Raw genomic sequence first — 18,965 nt, 5'->3', positions numbered from 1 at the left:
AATGTTGTGTTTGGTAAAACATCAAAAGTAACTTATAAACTAAAACCAGTTTTTTAAAAGGTATTTGAGATACCTTAAAAATAAGTTCATGAAGCTCTTTTCTACAGGTTTTTCAAATATACCCTAAATATTTTTTTATGTCATTTTATATAACAAAATCTATTATTTTATTGGCTACCATACAAAAGTTAGTTTTTTAGCTAAAAACTAACTTTTCAGCTACTTTGCCAAACAAAGTTTTAAATTCACAATGTGAGTACGAAAGGCCAAAACCAAAAAGAAGTCTCAAAACGAGAACCAAAAGTAAAAAATAAATAAATAAATAAATAAATCCTTTTGATTCAAACCGAAAAAATTAAGAACACGTGGACCATATTTTCATTTTACTCTACAAAAACTTACAAACTAAATTGCTATTTTTGCATTTGTTTCCTTACATTTCTTAAAAGTACATTTTTATTTTCTAAAATATTATTTATCCAGACAACACTTTATCCAAACAATAATCGACAAAAAATCTTGTATCGTATTTATCTATCATGGTGTGTACACAATGAACATTTAGAATTTACATACAATTATACACAAAATATATCTATTCTTCCATCTTGCTAAAACCTTGCATATTCACCTCAAATGGTATTATCATCCCTTGATCTTTTTTGTTCAAATGATATTATCATGTCAAATCTGTATGTTACTTTTGTATTTCTTGATCTATAGCTATGTAATAAATGATGAGATGTAAATGTACCTTGCAAGATCCGCCTATAATATTTTCTTTGCCCTCAAGTAAGAATATGTGAGAAAAAATGCCACTAAAGCACCGAAGATAATTCCGGCTGTTGTAAGCCAAAACGCAAACTGCAAGGGTTAAAATCGTCAAGTCTTAGAAAATGTGGACAATATTGGAATTTGGAAGGATATTAAAAGTTTAAGGACTTGAGAAGAAAGTACCACATGTTCTTCAATATAGGATCTTAAATTCATCCCAAATATACCTACACAGACAATTGTTGAAGGGTATTTTAGACTTTTGACACATGCATAAATTTGAAATTTGCACCTTTTTCATGTATGATTTAAGTAAAAAGAGTTATTGACCTGAAACAAGAGCACCAGCTCCTAGACAAAAGCTCCCAACCTGAAGAAGCAATTCAAATCTGCTCACCTGAAGCCTCCGTGAACTGATAAAAGAAATAGAGTAAATTACACAACTGGTCCTTTTGCTTTTTTCTTTTTAACATTTTAGTCCATAGTTGAAATGTTTTACAGTTTTGGTCCTTATTTCATGTTTAATATCGATTTTGGTCCTTGGAGCGTTATTATCAGAAAGTCCCAGAACCAAAATCAATACGAGACCTGGAAATAAGGACCAAAATTGAAAAAAAATGTTTTAATTTTGGACTAAACACGGTAAAAAACCAATTATTTCATCATTATATAACTATATAGTATATCCTTCTGTGTAATGGAAATTGTAATATTGTTAACAAGGTAAACCTCAAGTTAACAGCAATGGAATCTTCCATTTCTCTTGCGGAATCAAGAAGCCTTTCTGCTTGATTATGACATGACTCACATCTGCAATCGTACACATAACATTCAACTAATAAAACCTAGAGAAAATTACACTTTTGGTCCCTGAGTATAGACGATATTTTCCATTTTGCTCCCTAAAAGTTTTCTCTTGCAATTTTGATCCTTAACTTATTTCCATGTAAAATGACTATACTTTTTGGACTAAAATTGCAAAAATTAGCTATACCGAGGGACCAAAAATGTAATTTACTCAAAAACCTATTAACAAGCACAATTTTAATAACTTCTACCTGTGAAGATAATTTTCCAACAACATTTCAATTTCTTCTTCCTCTTCTGCATATAATAAAATCAAGGATGATTTTATTTTTTTTACTCTATCTCAATTTATGCAAAAGACACACTTACCCTCATCAATCTGCTTCTCAAGTGGAACTGAGCATTCAACATTGCTATTTCTACTCAATATACAGTTTCTACCCACAATACAAAGTCGACGAATTTCTTGAGAATCTTCCAACATATCAAGCAGCATTTGTCTTAGTGCTCCTGCTTTTGATCCAAGTTCCACCTTCCATAAAAATCCTTTTTATTTTTGGTTCATAATAGCAACTAATTAACTTTATAAAAAAAAAAAATGAAAAGTGGTTAAAATTTATGGTTACCAAAGTTTGCTTGCATATACGAAGCTGTTCCAGTATGTTAGCTGTTAATCGGTTTGGTAAAACCTTGAGTAAATCTTGAACCTGAAACACAATATAAAGTTTTTTTTTTAAATCTACAGATTAAAATATGCTAGAAATTTAAATCCTTATGTTTTTTTATACTCACGTGTGGGTCTAAATCCATTAGTCTGTGTTCAAAGTGCTGTATTCGTGAATTAAGTGCAGCTTCAACTACCTGAAAGTTAAAAAATTTAAAGTTTTTGTGAAGTCTTTGTAGATCTAGAATCTGAATCTTTAGTAAAGTAAAAAATAATTAAACCTCAAGCTCAAAGGGCATTATTACGCCTCCTCCAATCATACTTTTAGGGTTTAATCGAGGTAACAAATCATCTATAAAAGCTTTTCCTCCTCTACTGTAATTCTCAAAAGATAAACCAGAAAAGAATAATGTCAATTTAGTAACTTTGATTCAGTATGAAATTATTAGTAGTTGATAGTTACCGATTGTAGTTGAATATAAAGACACATTCTTGCATTGCAATTGCACGCAATGAGCCTAAATTCAATAGTATCGCATTTTCACGAACCTATAAAATATATAAAAACACATGTATATATTTTTGATGATGAGAAATTATGATGTTAATGTTTTATTGGAAAACAGAATATACCAGTAAAGAGGGCATTGTGTTTGTCAACCATAATGAGGGATCAACACTTCGTATGTCACGTGGACGAAGACCTGTAATCAGAAACTTAAATTAAGAAGATGCATTCTTATGTGAATCTTGAGATTGATTGAAATAATAGAATGATCAATTATTTTAGTAGGAAACAAATCATTATATTATTCACCACTTGATTTTAGTAGATGCCTCCTGTTAACTTTTCGGGTTGAGACCATTCCTTTTGAACTAACTTCCACAACCTTTAAGATAGAAAAAGAAGAACATTTGATGAACTTATGATGAGATAGATGACTGAAAATACTTTTTTTTTTATTTAAATAAACCAATGATGCTGAAACATGCATACAATATTCAGTTTTCAGCCAGATATGTTGACTCTGTGAGAATATTTCTACTTTGTGGATACAATTACTGGAACATTTATGCATACATTACTTACATTTTACAGAAAATAGTTTCACCCTTTCTCAATTTTGTTTCTATACCTTAAGCAGTATGTCAGATGAAGATTATCAAATGTGCATCTCATTGTATTAGAGATAAGTTTTCAGTGTTACAGGCTAGCATATTGAGAAAATTAAACCTAAGCTGCATAAGATTGAAACGATGTATTTTTTTGAAATCGAATCAAACCTCATAAACAGGATCACGACTCCCAAGGTTAAGAGCATCAGACAAGGACGAGATACTTTTCCTCGAATCACTGGAAGTAACTTTATCAAAATCATCTGAGCTGGGATAAGTCTCTTCAATGGAATCATCGTCGTCATTATCACCAGCAGGAGTTTCCTGTCTACTATCTTCCGTTGATTTTGTATAACGCTTAGACCTACCGGTCGATAAGACTTCCAGTGGAATTGGGAACAGAAAATAGCAGCTCTTCCGCAGAGAGATCGCCGGATATGTTGACCTGATCGATTTGCATCTTGTAAACAGAATGTACGGCGGCGAACGAACCACTGATAAATGCGGGAAGTGTAAGGAGGAAGAAATTGGAGGCGTAGATTTTAATGCCATTTTTGTAACCTAAAGTCAATCAGTCGAGCTGATCGATATCATGTTTGGGAAACTGATTCTACGTGAATTTGTTTGTGTGAAATCCGGTGATGGTGGTGGTGGTGGTGGTAGTGGTGGTTGGTGGTTGGTGGAGAGGAGGATGACAGTGGAGGTTTTTGGTGGTTATCTTGTGTCCACGTGGATTTTATCCACCACAGCAGCCTCGTGACACTTTACCGCTATCTTTTTAAAAAGAGTTCACTCCCACACACCAAAGTTTTTATCATTATATAGAATTTTGACTTAGTTGACTATGAAAATATCAAGATTGTTGTTATTTAGCCATTATTATATTTTATATATATATATATATATATATATATATATATATATATATATATATATATATATTTTAAGATTGTGAAAAATTTTAACATGGTTGGCAAAAGTAGTCCCTATTTATTTGTATATTGTCAATTGTGTTTGTGGGCATTTTATGAAAATATTTACATTCTTTTATACAGGTGTTATCATCGTTTGGGTTTATCCGCTTCTGGATCCTTCCCAGCGTCCTTATCCAATATCTTCCCATTCCAGCTCCATCCCCTGTCCCAATTGATTTCTTCAAAAGTTCAGATGAGCATCAGACTCCTTACCTCCATGGTAACCGCCCTATCACCGTTCCCTCGCCCAATCACATACGCTTGCTTCTACCGCTTTCTATTTGTTTCGGTCTTTTGGAGACGATCAATCTCCAGTTCCACCGCCTCTCACCGATTATGTTCCCCTCCTCTTCTCCTGTCTCTCTCTCTCTCTCACCCTAAGTCCGGACGGTGACCCATTTTCTCTTATATCCACCATCACCTGCTTTCGCTAATATCCACCTCCAATGGTTGACTGTCCATTTTGATTTTTTACACATAAGAATCGCACGATTTGTAGGTGGTGTTTTCTTTAATACCACATGCCTCCTCCGCCGCTTCTCGAGTGGTCGTCGTCTCCATTGGAAGTAGAATTACAGGTCTCCGGTGAGTCGCAGTAGATTCCTTCACGGTAGGTAACACATCATCTTCATCTTCTTTCATATTTGAGAGCTAATCCGAGCAGATCAGTAACAATAAACTGCGTATGTACTTAAATTTTTACTTAATATAGATTCAGAAGCAAACAATTCAAAATCCTAACTTTGTACGAGAATTATTCATATGCATCTATTTCTGTTACAGCCCTTTCTATTCTCTTTCCCCAACCCACTATTGTTTCCGATGACGTATCTAATTTCTGTCCATTGAAGATGCGTGCCTGATCACAACAAACTCTCACAAACCCTAATTTCTTTTAATCACCATCTATTGCTTATGTAGAGTACAGGTTTGAAGCCAATGATTTTGTCGTTTGGCATATGTGACTGGTATAGCTGATGAACAGTGAAATGGCTGAGCAAGGGAATTTAAAGACTCTGTTACCAAGAAATCGTAATTGCACCCTATAGGTATGATTTGATTGTTTCTAATGCTATCTATCTTCCAAACTCGATTACAAAAAAATCAGCCACGAGTTGTCTTCTCATGTCATTTGTGTGTATTTGCTAGGGCTAAACTCTGAATGGAAAGAAAAAAAAATCGCCCAAGAAGAGAGAGAAGGGAAATCGCGGTTGCCTTCATCGCGCACTCGCCAAAAGTGACTCGAACTTCCCAGGTGAGTTTATTGATCTAAGTCCATTTTTTTCGTGTACATACATGTTGTTGTACTTATTACATTCATTATATATATATATATATATATATATATATATATATATATATATATGTTGTGTATTTTCTTTGTTCAGGAGCAATCCTCAGGTAATCCCATGGAGGCTGTCCTATATTACACGGGGTTTTCAGGTTTCATATATTTACCACTTTTAAGCTTTGTGAATTGGATACTAAATCTAGATGAGATTAGATGTTATTAAATCTCTGCAATCAAATGACGTAGCTTTCTCTTTGCTTTCTGATTTCTTCTCAATTTCAATAGAAATATCGTTGGATCAGCCTTATTCCACCATTTGTTTCTGCATTTCATAAGTTTTTAGTTTTTCTGAATTGTATTAATTCTAATTTAACGTTTACATGTGGAATATCAATGCCAAGATATCTGAAGTTATGGTTGGCATGGATCTGCAATGATAGATTTTGACAGGACTGCCACCGATTCCTATTGCATAATGGAAAGATCCGGAAAGGTAACACAAATCCATCATCTATACCTTTCTTTTAATTCATTTCACAAATTGAATGCTTATGTTTGATTATATCTTAAAGGCTCTTATTTCTGAATCCATGAACTTGGTGGATCATTGTGTGGAGATGTTACAACTGGCAGGGGTAAAATAGTCCAACAACATCCAAAAAAAAACAACTGGAGTGGTAGAGATACTAGAACTGGATGCGGAACTCTTATTTGTTCACGTTTCTACACTTTCTGTTCTTGATGAATAGTTATGAAAAGTAATAAGAACTCTCTTTCAAACTTGTATTGAAGAAGAAGACATACTAACCGACTTTGTTCTTTCCAGTATTGGTATTATGCTTTCTTTTAATTAAGTTTATCTTTAATGTATACAAATATTTATGAAAAAAAAATGTAATAATGTTTTTAATATTGGATATCTTTCTAGAGTTTGATGTTTTCCCTTTTTTTTTTTGAAGAAAAATAAATAGGAGTTCATCGCTGAGTTCCAAATTATTGAATTGCTAGAAAATGTATTGAACTTAGATAAATCTTTCATCTTGGATCTATTATTATGCTTCATCAGTTATTTTTTTATGGATTTTTCTATGCTATTTTCACTGCAGGATACAAAGCTATATTGCATATTCACTCTGTTGTTGAGGAATGTGAGATTATTGTGTTCATACATCAAGTTGATCCTAAAACCAGGAAACAAATAAAGAAGGTGCTTTTTGTCAAGAATGGTGGTTTTATCATTTGTCGTGTTCAGCTTAGTTTTCATATTTGTTAAAAGGACCATTTTGCCCTTTTAACATATCAATTTTATATATTGTTACATTCTTCTCTTACCTTTTCCTTTTTCCCCTAGATGTCTATTTACTTTTAGAACCATTGTATATACTGTAAAATCTTTATATTATTTAAATTACCATTTTATAAATACTGTCATTTGGTTGTTTATAAATTTAAATTTGCTGAATGACATTAATTTTTATGGTTGTTTCTCTAATATTTTCCCCAGGTGAGTAATAAGATATACATCGAGAAATTCAGACTTGCAACAGCTTGGTCGATTTACACTCGACTCGGAAGGTGAAAAATCTATTAAATTTTTTTTTTAATTCTAAAAGGAAAATACAAAAAATATTTGCACTTTCACTATTTAATCGATATAGCCACTTAACTACTTTATGTTATATGATTACACCATTATGTTCTTTTAGCCCATTTTAAAAACCACTTTTCTAATTTTTTTGCCCTGTACTCGGTATTTGTGTTGTTGCAAACGTACTGTGTTCCAAGTTGGGGAGGCGTTTAGCGGTCAGATATGACAATTGAAATTTGTAGGCGAGTGACACATCTTCCACTAATCATTGATATGTAAATCTTAAATTAAAGTTTGAATCTTTATTATTCTTTTCCTACAAAGGAACCAGTGTGTTATTTTCGCGGTAATGAATTGCAAACTTTCTATGAAATTTTCCAAAACTGGGATAAATGCAGGAAATAGCAAGATACTTTTATTTCTTTGTTTATTATAGCATCTTACTTTCACTTCTCTCTATTACAACATTGCACTTTTAATTTTTCTCTTATTAAGGTGGTATACTTTGAAAAGTCCACCCAATTGTAAGGTTGTACTATTATTTTTTTCATATTAGGACATTGTACTTCAAAAAATGTATCAATTTTAGGAAGAAATATAAGTAAGATACTAATAAGTGAAAGTACATTGCTATTTCAGGCAAATTCAAAGGTGTCTGCTTTACTAGGTTGTATCCCATCCGCTGTTCGATAACCAAAACGGGTTCAATCACATCCATCGAACCTATCAATGTCCCATAGGAATTCAGGTTACCTACCCAATTTGTATCATTCTTTATTTTTTACATATTTATTTGCAGTTTCACATCTAAGAGCATTCTAGATTGAGCCTTTAACTATGGAGAAACTCAAGATAAGGATTTTTTTTAGTGTAAGAAAATGTTTATTTTTTATTCTCATAATCTCATTAAGTGTTTGTTCACATAAACTGCTATATGGATAATTATGTTTAAAAAAAATTGATAAAATAATAATTCTTGGAAAATGGATAAAAAAATTTAATTGAAATCAAATTTAGATAAAATTAGCTTCAGAGACCCGTCATATATCGTATATCTCCGGGGAGCTTCACTAAAGAAAACGAGAGGAAGCTCCGGATGTACCCAATTTACTTTGTATTACATCAAAAAAAGGCTCTCCCGTATTTGGAATCTTGAAAACTATGAAAATTTGGTGGTTGCCATGGATTCATACTTCAATCCAACCAACATTTAGTAAATTAGACTTATGATCGATTGATATTGTGTATTAACTATTAGGTGCAATATAAATGCAGGTTTGATGTAACTTTGGTGGTTGGCCGATTGCATAGAAGGTAATAACAAAGAATGAGGTTCACAAAATGCATTTTTATGCATTCCAACTTTTTTAAGGGTATATTGGTCGTTTTTTTATATGTTTTCTCATTCTCCTTCATTTATAGGTTCCATTGGGTTTGAAGCTACAAGGGAGACCTGATAAAGGTGAAGGAGGAGCAATTGGAGCACTACCCACGAGCGGAAGCAGTTGGACTGGTGCTGCCTAAGAAATATAACCTATGTTTTTTCTTTATTCTCTGATTCCCATTCCATACAATCGTAACCATTAACACTATAATCCATTTGTATATATACGCCAGTAACACATTAAATAAAAAACACAACTCCATTTCTAAAACATACACGTAAAAGAAACGAAACAGGTCATAGACTGTAACGTTCACGCTTAATAGAGATCAACACTTAAGCTTTTCATATTTTTCATGTGCATTCTGATGACATACGCAGAAACCTGTTCCGTGTGATTTGTATGTTACTTCAAACATATTTATAGATAAAAAAATTACATTCAGTCTTAGTTGCATTTTTTCTGTTCATTTAATGTTTCATATTGGATACACTTTATTATGAATAGTTCTATACCTTTCCTCTTAATGTTTGATATTGGAGGCATTTTATTTGGTCCGTGGAATCCGACTCTCCAGTTTCATCCCATCAACCAAAGGATAAACCCATTAAGTATATATTTCGATAAATAGCTTATCCGACGACAAAAAAATTATCCATGACGAAACAATATTACTGTCCCATAACAATACTCAAACTATAAACAAATAGTTGATCAAATAAAATTTACAAAGAACAAACAACTGAAAAATTTGTCGCATCCGACCCCCGCAACGCGGGGGTTCCCCACCTAGTTTAAATTCAAATTGTGTTAACTAAGTCCATGAAATCTTAAAATCGTCACTATTAAGCTGTTGGGACATACTATAGCTGGTTCAATAGGTTAACGACCTACGTGGAATAACAAGTATGTAATTTCTGACCATTTTCATTCAGGTGGTGTTGACATGACATCCACAAAATTTAAAAACATATATTTTTTTCTTGCGTTCTTGTTTTCATCCAACGTTTTTCACAATGAAGTCTAAAGTGCTGTTTGTTTTTTTTGTAAAAAATCTTTTCAAACCTCTTATTGTTGCGACGCAACACACGCGCAACACTTTTCATCTCGTAGTTGTTTGTTTTTTAGAAGTCTTCGGAGTAAAAGACATTTGTGTGTGTTCTGTTTGACGCAACACTTGTATTGCCTCTTCCAACCTTTTTTTTTCTTGTTGAAATCTTGATGAATCTTGATTATATGTTGCTGAAATCTTATTTCACATTTTTTTTTTGTTTATTCTTGTTGATTTTTTTTCGTTTTTTATATTGAATAATTATAATTTCTTGATGAAATATCATTATGTTTTGCTAAAATATCATTTTTTTTTTGTTGACATATCATTATTTTTTGCTGAAATGTAATACATTATTAAATTTTCGGTATTAAAAAAACTATTTCCGGTTTATAAAATCAGTTTATTTTAATTTTTTTAATATTTGCAGCAACATGCAGATGTTAAAAAAACAAACCCACTTTTTATTACAGTCTGCATATGTTTGGTCCACTGCTTCTACTGCAGAGGGTTGCAGAGGTGATCCGCAGACTTCATAAATTTTTGCTTCAAAAAAACAAACAACACCTAACTTTTCCTTTGATATATCGGTTTGTACAATGGATAATTTGTCATTTAATCTTCTTAAAGAAAACAAATTTCTAGCAAACGCCAAAGCTTTAATTCAATCAACCTTTTCTTGCTTCAAGAACAAAAATCAAGTTCTAGATTCAGCAAAAGCTCAAGCACAACAAGAACAGTAATCGAGTTCAAGGTGCAACAAAAAACATGTTCGATTTAGGGTTGTTGAGAAATAGTAAGAGAAGATTTCGATTTAGGGTTTTGTTGAAATTGAGTCCCTGGATTCGTTGAGAACAGCAAGAAACATGTTTCATTTAGGATTCCAGATTTAAACCGATTTGTATGGCATTTCCGTTTTTTGAGTTCCAAATTCATTGTCGACTTAGGCCGGTCGGCGCACCCTCTACCGCACACTGCAGTAGCTGATTTGGCACCGCAGTATGCGGCGAACACAAATCTGACCCCCCCCCCCCCCCCCCTTATCGCACTTGAGATCCTTACTACGGGTGGTGATCTTATTGCTGTTGATTTGGACCGTTTGATCCATTTAACCGTTGACAACGGTCAATTTTTCAGATTTTTTTTCCTAATAATTTAACTATAAATTAAAACCATACCTCACACATATATCACACATAACACTTTCTATTCCACAAGTTTTGAAACCTTTTTCTTCCAAAAAATTAATCAAAACAATCCTCAATTTACGGCTCGGGGTAAATCGCGTCCAAATGTTCGACCGTTGGATACGTCAATATACTGACCCCAACTTGATCCATCCATGATTTTGCCCCGACCCTAACCCCGTCCCCAACAAGTTTACTATTACCCCATGCAATCTCTAAGCCCAAACATGTTTCAAAATTTTTCCCCATTTCCCGAATATATCCTGGATTTTGAATTTGCCCGGGAAACACAAACCGATCCGGAACTGGTAACCGAACCCGAACCAGTAATCGAAAACCAACCCGATGTTGTTCACGAAACAAAAGCCGAGCCATCCAATCGCAAAAGATGTGGGAAAGGAAAAGCGTCGGTTTTGGTAAAAAAGAAGGCCCCGACTCGACAACGGCAACCGGATGAAGAGATGACATTAGCCGAATCATGAGTCGACATTTATGAGGATTCACAAACTGGAAATGCGCAAAATGATGAGAACTTTTGGCGACACATTATGGAGCGGTTTCTTAGTGTCATGGGTCGTGGGGAATACTGTACAAAACACCAATGTTGTAGCAAGTTTCAAGAGATGAACAAGCCGGTTACTAAATTCAACGACATTTACAAGAACTTGCTTACTCAACAGAAAAGCGGGGAAAGCGGTCATCAAATTTTCGAGACGGCGCTTAAAATATATTTTTTCGATATTAAAAAGTCTTCCAAATTTATTTTTGTTTGGATATTTTTATCCGCATCCCCAAAAATGGATAAAAGACTATGGGGAAGAAGAAGGTGGTGAGAAAAGAACAAATTTTCGGAGACAAGTTACACCACTTCATCGGATGCACATTTTGGGGTTGATTTGAATAGTGTGGATGAGCTCAAACTTGAAGAAGCAGTTCGACCTATGGGACGAGATAGAGCGAAAAAGAAAGGGTCTTCATCAAATACACCGGGTGTTGGAAGTGGCTCTGACATTCAGAAGGCCGCATCTAGTTTTGAAATTTATAATTTGAATTTCGAGCGTCGCTTGAATTTTGAGAAAGAAAAGATGGAAGAGAAAAAGAAAGTGAGAGACGTGAAACAAAAAACTCGTGAGGAGAAACAAAAAACACGTGATTTAGAATTTTTAACAAAACCAATCGATCATCTCACCGACAGCGAGCTCAATATGGTTTTGAGGGCTAGAGCGGATATCATGAAAAAATAATACAACTAATCGTATTTTGTAGTCGTTTTATTGCAATCCTCGCATTATCTATGTAGTCGTTTTATTTAAATTATCGTTTTATCATTGTAATTGTTTTAATTAAATTAATGAAATATTTTATTTTTCTTAATTTTATAAAAAATTTATTTTTATTAAATTACATTCAATTTAAAAAAAAATAAAAAATGTGGCAAGTTGTGGTATGACACCCACCAGTTTTGTGAGGTGAGTGGAAAAGTGATGTGGCGATGACGTGATACTGAAGTAGTGTGGTGAGCGTGATATGACACCCACCAGTCTTATAAGGGTTCTTGCTGAACTCGGGTTCCAGATTCATTGAGGGTTCTTGTTGAAACGTGTTCGATTTGATTCAAACCGATTTCTAAGAGTATTGCTGGAATATCCCCAATTCACTCCTCTTCTTGATAGCATTAATGATTCCATTGAGTTCAAGAAGAAAGAGGTTTGAAGCTTATGATGGTGGTGGCTATAGTGGATGATGGTACTTAAAGCTCATGATACCTCAGAAAGGATATAGGAAATTTTGCATCATATATTTTTGTATTCATGATGAAATAATCGAACGAAGAAGGAAGATACCTGGAAACAAGGTTTATTCGGTAACTCCATATATTTATCAAGCTCACGATAACCTCTTCAATTCCATGGGGATGCCATGTTAGCTCCACGAGGACGAAGATTGTTAGAAATTGTCTACATGGCATGTCATGTGGGTCGATAACATGTTGAACCTACTATAACATGTCTTAGTGGTTAAATTGTGACAATTTTGAGTCTTTAATGGCTTAATTAGCATGATTTGAACTTAGGTGGTTAAATTATGATAATTTTGAAACATTGATGACCATTTACTTCAAAACTTCCATATATAATACATTGTTTCCAACAAAACAAAAAATTATTATTGTTTTAAATACTCAAAAACATAGTTAACAATGTCATTCACGTTCATTATTTACAAATAAAATATCTAAGAGATTTGTTTCTCAATTTACAAGAAGTCATAATGATGGTTGTCATAGTAACCAAAGGGTCAAGTGGGACGACATACCTAGTGGTGTTATGCCACCAAAATTATACAAGTCATATTCGAGTTCAAGAACATTATGCTTGAAGACCTTCGAGACAGTCTCCCTCCTTTGAGAGGTACTAAACAATAAACTTTAGACAAAACTTCAAAAATGGTCCCTATGGTTTCCGGAAACCTGAAGTTTAATCCCTAATTTTAAAGAACCTCACAGATGGTCCCTATGGTTTCAAAACTTTTAACAAATGGTCTTTTTCGCTAACTCCGTTAGCTTTTGGTCGTTAAGTGAAGGGCATTTCAGTCATTTCACTACCACGGGAGACCACTTATGAAGTTTTTCCTTATTTAAAAAAAAAAGAAAAAAACATATAATTATTTAATATTAAAGGGTCTCTCTCTCTCTCTCTCTCTATATATATATATATATATATATATATATATATATATATATATATATATATATAAAGAAAACTCGTTTCTTCATCATCTTTATTCACATACATCACAATTCAGATCATATGGTTTGGTATTCAATTCAAACGCATTTCTCATGTTTCTTAATTCATCTTCATCTCTTGGTACTCCTCTGTCCGGTACAGAAAACTTATTCTTCCTTGACCTGCAAATTCATTCGCATATTCCAAAAAATCATCGAATCAACGTAGTGAAATGTGTTCCGGCAACATGGCCTCTTCGATTCAACCCATTAAACACAAACAATAATTTCAGATCAAGCACAGGGTATCAAAGTGTCACAACTCGAAATTTTAAACCTAGCAAAGTTTAAACCTTGATCTAGCACAAGTGAATCCACATTGCAATTCTTGTTGCATTGTAGCCTCTATAGCCGGCTTGTTTATAAGCTAATAACTAAGTATAGTTTGAAACCTAAGCTAATTTAGGTTCGTATAATTCAACTTATGACAAAAGGTTAAGGTTTAAAGCAGTAATAAACACCATATATTGGTGTTTTCGGTCAAGGAATCAAACCAAGTTAGGAATTCGGTTTTCGGAATCTAACTTAAATGATGTGTTCGGCCATAACAATCAACCAGGGATGTTTTCGGTCTTGCTATGACCGAACACACAAAGAAAAAGGCCCATTAGGACCGAACACACTAATAGCCTAGCCTATTAAGACCAAATTCTACTCCCTATATATTTATATCCAACCGAACACACAATTCATTTCCCACTTTTCACACCGAATTCCTTGCCAATTTTGCTCTCAAAACTCATTTGAGAACCTTCATATCTCCATAAAACTTTGCCCAGATCTTCATAAATCCACCAAGAACACCAAAAACATTCATCCAAATCTTCAAATCTTCAAGCCTCCAACCGAAAACACTAGCCTCCACCGAAAACGCCACTTGTGCACCGAAAACGTCTAGAATTATTCCAAATAATTCCTAAGACTTTTGTAAGTAATTTTCTTATTTAATTAAGTGTTGTCTAACACTTAATTTATTACTTTTAGCCATTACTTAATTATTTAAATTAATATTGTATTAATTTAAATACGACGTCGGGTATAATTATTTTTAGGATACGACTACTGTCACGTATTCTAATCCAAGGATCATCGTTAGCACTTCGCGACTCAACCGAATACACACGTTCGAGGTGAGTTCATACTCCTACGTTTTCACTATTTTTCAATGTTTTTAGGGGGGGGGGGGGGAGGGATACAAGTAAAGTACAAGTACTTTTGTGTTAACATTTAATGATTTTAAATCGGTTTCAAACCATCTGCAATTATTTCAAACTGATTTATTTCCTACATTATATATATATATATATATATATATATATATATATATATATATATATATATATATATATATATATAAGATTCAAAAGATTTAGAATTAACAATTCCGTCCTAAATCCTGTTCCTTGTCTGGTTATGGGTTTAGGGTAGATTTATTTATTTCACTGTCTTTTCATTCTTAATTATATATGTTGTGAATATATATATGAATATAAAATATTATTCGTTAAATTTTACAACCCTTTTGTAACATGTCGAGCAAAAGGGTATTTTTCACAAATCTTTTACTACTGCTTATTTAACTTCCTTAAATTGCAAATGCATACAGATTATTTCTGAGCATACATTTAAACTATAATAGGTATAGTTTATGGGACACTACTCTATGTTGCCAATTCAAGGATACACTACTAAATAATTTTGAAGTATAATTATTTTACAATACAAAGTACACGACTACCAGGTATACAAACAGTTTCAAATACAAGAGAACACTATAAAACTACACGTAAACTAGTTAATACAGGGTTGTGAGGCACTACTTCATTGTACCCACCAAGGTATAGGTTCAAGTCTTACAAATTATAACCAGAGTCTCCTGGAAGGAGAGCATGAGTTTGTGTATAGATCTATACGGGACTGACAAACCAGCACCTGAGCTGCTTGCAACAGCTAGACCGGCAGGCCTGGGGTGACAAACGTCATAACATTCCGACGCGTGAAGAACGTCGTAGAGGTCACTAGTCATTTAGTATGGTTATATGAAACTCACAATAGTATCAACTAAACGATGTTTACGGGACTAACACTACTTCATAGGTTTTATTCTAATAATAAGGCCACACCGTCTTACAAGTAATATGAACATACAAATCCGAAGGGACCTATAATGTTAACACTATGATTCCTTAGTTTATGCGTTAAAGGTTATTTATATTTATAGGGTCTGATAGGTAGTATAATGGGTGATTTTCGCTTCATTTCATGTTTCTTGTTTGGTTGTGGGCTTAGAGCAGATTCACACAGTTTACTATGTATTCGATCTTGGTTATACATGACATGTATACATTAAGTAATCATAGGGGGAAACAGGTATGGGTCAGGTCACTATATACAAGTACAGTACGCTATTTTCTAGTACAAAACATACTTTTCTGAAAGAACGTATAACAAGGTACAGGCATACAAAAAGGGTTGCATTACAAACACAACCGTATTACATTATTTTTCCAAGTACGAGTCAACATAACTTACATTCATTACATCAGAAAATATAGGATTTTCTGGAAGAATATGCTTACATTTCATAAAGAACCATTACTGTTAACTCTATAGGTACCTAATGAATGTGTTAGGGTTATATACAATGAAGATTCGACAGACAGTGGAATGTGTGATTTCCGCCTCATTTCTTGTTCCTTGTTTGGTTGTGGGTAGGGCAGAACCACACAATCGATTGTCTGCTCGATCCAAATTGTATATAGCTTGTATCCACTAAGTACTCGTAGAAGGAAATAGCATGGGTCACATTTCTTACATTCATTACATTAGAAAATATAGGACTTTCTAGAGGAACACACTAAGGTTTTCAAGGAACAAAGAACATGCTTTCAAAAACAAAATGCTTATGAACTCACCAACTTTAATGTTGACATTTTCAAAACCACTTGTATTCTCAGGGCACTAGTAGACAGGTAGTCGCGTAGGTTCTAGAAGACGAAGCATAGTAGCTTCAAGGAACTAGCTATTGGATTAGTTTCTAAGTCCGTAACTATATTTGGTATGTACTTGACCCGATTGTGCATAGTCCTTTTGGGTTGCCTTCACCAAAGCAACTTGACAAGGTAATTTAAGGAAAGAGAGAGGATATTATGGTTTATTAATATATTATAAGAATAATATATTAAAGGAGAAATCATATTTGTTTAATTAGTATTAGTCATAAATTAATTAAGAATTAATTTGGTGACTAAAAGAGATTAATTAAATAAAGGGGCTTAAACTGTCAAATGTGTGATAGTTGAGTTTTGGGCTGAGAAACCTAATGGGCTAAGGGGGAACGAAATTATGATGAAGGATCATCATATTTTCGTCCAAGGCCTTATTCCAGAAGGTTCCTTGGGCTGCTTGGTGACTAAGCTGTCCATTAGGGTTTAGACTGAAACCCTAGCAGCCTACAGTATAAATAGAGACCCTTGCTTGCAATTTTCGGCCACTTGCTTCCAAGAGAAACCCTAGGGCCAAAAATTAGCATCCTCCCTCCTCTCTCATAATTGCCCTCTTGCTTCTTGGTGTTTGTGAGCCATTAGAGGTACTATATTTGTGGTGCTTGCTTTCAAGAGTCTAAGAGATCAAGGAAATTAGTTCTTATTGCAATATAACAACAAAGGTATGTGTTCTACCCTTCTATATGATTTTCGAAAATAGTAGAATCATGCTAGGGTTCCTTATGTATTCATAAAGTTGTATGTCTTATAGTGAAAACATAGATCCAATTAGGGTTGCATGCACACATAGGATTGTTTGTATAAAACCTTACAGTGGTATCACAGCCTTTGGTTTTGTTTTTAATTGGATTTGATACATAATATGAACTTGACAAATTAGGGTTTAGCTAGTAAACCCTAAGGCTTGGTAATTTTCGCAATTAGGGTTGCAAAACCCTAGTTGGCGATTTTTGATAGGGTTCTTAAACCTTTTTCCTTTGCCTCCATATTTTCGAAATTAGGGTTGAGTAACCCTAGGGTTTTTCAAAAATCACATGTCCCCAAGATAAGATCCCAAAATTTTAGGGATTTGGATAATGCCATCTTTGTAATTATCAATTTAATTGTTTAAACTAGATAATTAAAGATTTTGAATTATCCCTTTCCATAATTTTCGAAATCTAGGGGATAAAGGGATTAGGATAAATTAATTGTTTAATTTAAAGATAATCCTTCAAGATTTAATAGTCTAAATTAATTGTTTAATTTTGGATAATTATTAAATCAAAGTTTTGGTGTTTAAAATTTTAAAATTAAATAGTTTTAATTTTCGAAAATTTTAAATATGATTAAAACACTAGTATTTTGAAATGTTTAAAATACACCCTTATATAATTATTATAAGATTAATTATTATATATGTATAAGAATAAGCTAGTCTTATCGCTAGTAGGCCTTATTCACGAAGCCGGTCTATAAGGTGGGTATAAGGTTGCTGCCTATAAAATGGCGCTTAATGGGTGTACACTCACACCCACCGCTTGCTTGACTGGTGGAGGGGCGTTAGCCGAATGGATAGGATAGGGCACTTAATTCCTCATTATAAGTATAATGGAAATAATAAAGTAACTACAATGTTTTATAAATTCCCAATCTTAGTTACTTTAGGGTAAAATGTGAAAATGATGCTATTCCATGGAATTACACTTTGTACCCTTGTCAAACGTTAGTGGAGCGTGCGTGGCTTACCGACACACTAATTTGGGATTGACATTGGTGGCAAAGGATGGCTCGATGTTTATCATAGATCAATGGAGCGTGCGTGGCTAACCGGCACATTGATTAGGTGATAGAGACATTGAGTGCACCATGTTGATTCGCATGGTTATTCACAACTTGTTTGCGATCCTCGGCATCCCAGTCGTAAATTTGAAGTGCATATCGAGATTTAAACATGCCATTGAAATGTTCAATGAATCTCAAAAGAAATCTAGGAATTTTCAAATACATTTAAAACTTAATCTCTTTTCGTTTTTCATGGTGAAAATTAGTGAATCGTCATTCACTTACCTTCAAATTATTTACTTTTAGATTACGGCATCCCTTTTCTAAGTTGTAAATAATGTTGTTGGATCCTAGCCCCAATTTCTCATTTGGGTGTTAATTGGGGATTCATTTCTAATCAAACTTTGTTCCTTTCTGTTTCAGATGTCTAACGCAAACGCAAACAACAACGCTTCTGGGTCATTCTCGCTGATGAACCTGTGTCAAAAGGTGACATTTGATGGGTCGAATTTCAACGAGTGGATGAGATACATTCGCATGATAACTCGCTACGAGGACAAAGAATATGTCC

The 18,965-nt window shown here is 33.7% G+C and overlaps 1 protein-coding gene and 1 long non-coding RNA gene across 12 annotated transcripts; one reads left to right on the top strand and one right to left on the bottom strand.

Moving 5' to 3' along the window:
- Positions 1-503: 503 nt before the first annotated feature.
- Positions 504-4,195, bottom strand: LOC145118847 (magnesium transporter MRS2-11, chloroplastic-like). Of its 2 annotated transcripts, XM_079054509.1 has the most exons (14): positions 3,530-4,195; positions 3,063-3,135; positions 2,879-2,949; positions 2,709-2,794; positions 2,527-2,620; positions 2,374-2,442; positions 2,208-2,288; positions 1,951-2,113; positions 1,833-1,878; positions 1,504-1,584; positions 1,105-1,187; positions 958-1,001; positions 755-864; positions 504-657 (listed from the first exon to the last, which is right to left on the bottom strand). In XM_079054509.1, exons 1-13 carry the CDS (start codon positions 3,911-3,913, stop codon positions 769-771), a joined length of 1,371 nt encoding a protein of 456 aa, XP_078910635.1. In that variant the 5' UTR covers positions 3,914-4,195; the 3' UTR covers positions 504-657; positions 755-768. The 2 variants fall into 2 exon arrangements, with proteins under 2 accessions (XP_078910635.1, XP_078910634.1); XM_079054508.1 differs by having other exon boundaries at positions 504-864; positions 3,530-4,194.
- Positions 4,196-4,422: 227 nt separating this feature from the next.
- Positions 4,423-9,049, top strand: LOC145120036 (uncharacterized). Of its 10 annotated transcripts, none has more exons than XR_013714088.1 (11): positions 4,423-4,945; positions 5,257-5,384; positions 5,485-5,590; positions 5,724-6,119; positions 6,199-6,457; positions 6,586-6,639; positions 6,733-6,833; positions 7,131-7,201; positions 7,854-7,962; positions 8,490-8,528; positions 8,637-9,049. It is a non-coding gene; the product is annotated as an uncharacterized LOC145120036 (long non-coding RNA). The 10 variants fall into 10 exon arrangements; XR_013714096.1 differs by lacking the exon at positions 6,586-6,639 and having other exon boundaries at positions 4,424-4,945; positions 5,724-5,736; positions 6,028-6,119; XR_013714089.1 differs by lacking the exon at positions 6,586-6,639 and having other exon boundaries at positions 4,425-4,945; positions 5,724-5,778; positions 6,028-6,119.
- The last annotated feature ends 9,916 nt before the right edge of the window (positions 9,050-18,965 follow it).

This window comes from Lactuca virosa, chromosome 6 (genome assembly GCF_052849685.1).
Source record: "Lactuca virosa cultivar CGN04683 chromosome 6, Lactuca_virosa_CGN04683_v6, whole genome shotgun sequence".
In the NCBI taxonomy this organism is placed as follows: Eukaryota; Viridiplantae; Streptophyta; class Magnoliopsida; order Asterales; family Asteraceae; genus Lactuca; species Lactuca virosa.
The sequence above is the reverse complement of the archived record's forward strand: the minus strand, read 5'-3'. Positions and strand labels throughout refer to the sequence as shown.

What these genes read in the sequence shown, in the direction of transcription:
- LOC145118847 (XM_079054509.1), bottom strand. Translation starts at nt 3,913, where the DNA reads ATGGCATTAAAATCTACGCCTCCAATTTCTTCCTCCTTACACTTCCCG. An exon ending in GCATCTACTAAAATCAAGTG is followed by an intron (nt 2,950 to 3,062) that starts GTGAATAATATA and finishes TTCTGATTACAG; the next exon opens with GTCTTCGTCCACGTGACATA. An exon ending in GTATATGCAAGCAAACTTTG is followed by an intron (nt 2,114 to 2,207) that starts GTAACCATAAAT and finishes TTTTTATGGAAG; the next exon opens with GTGGAACTTGGATCAAAAGC.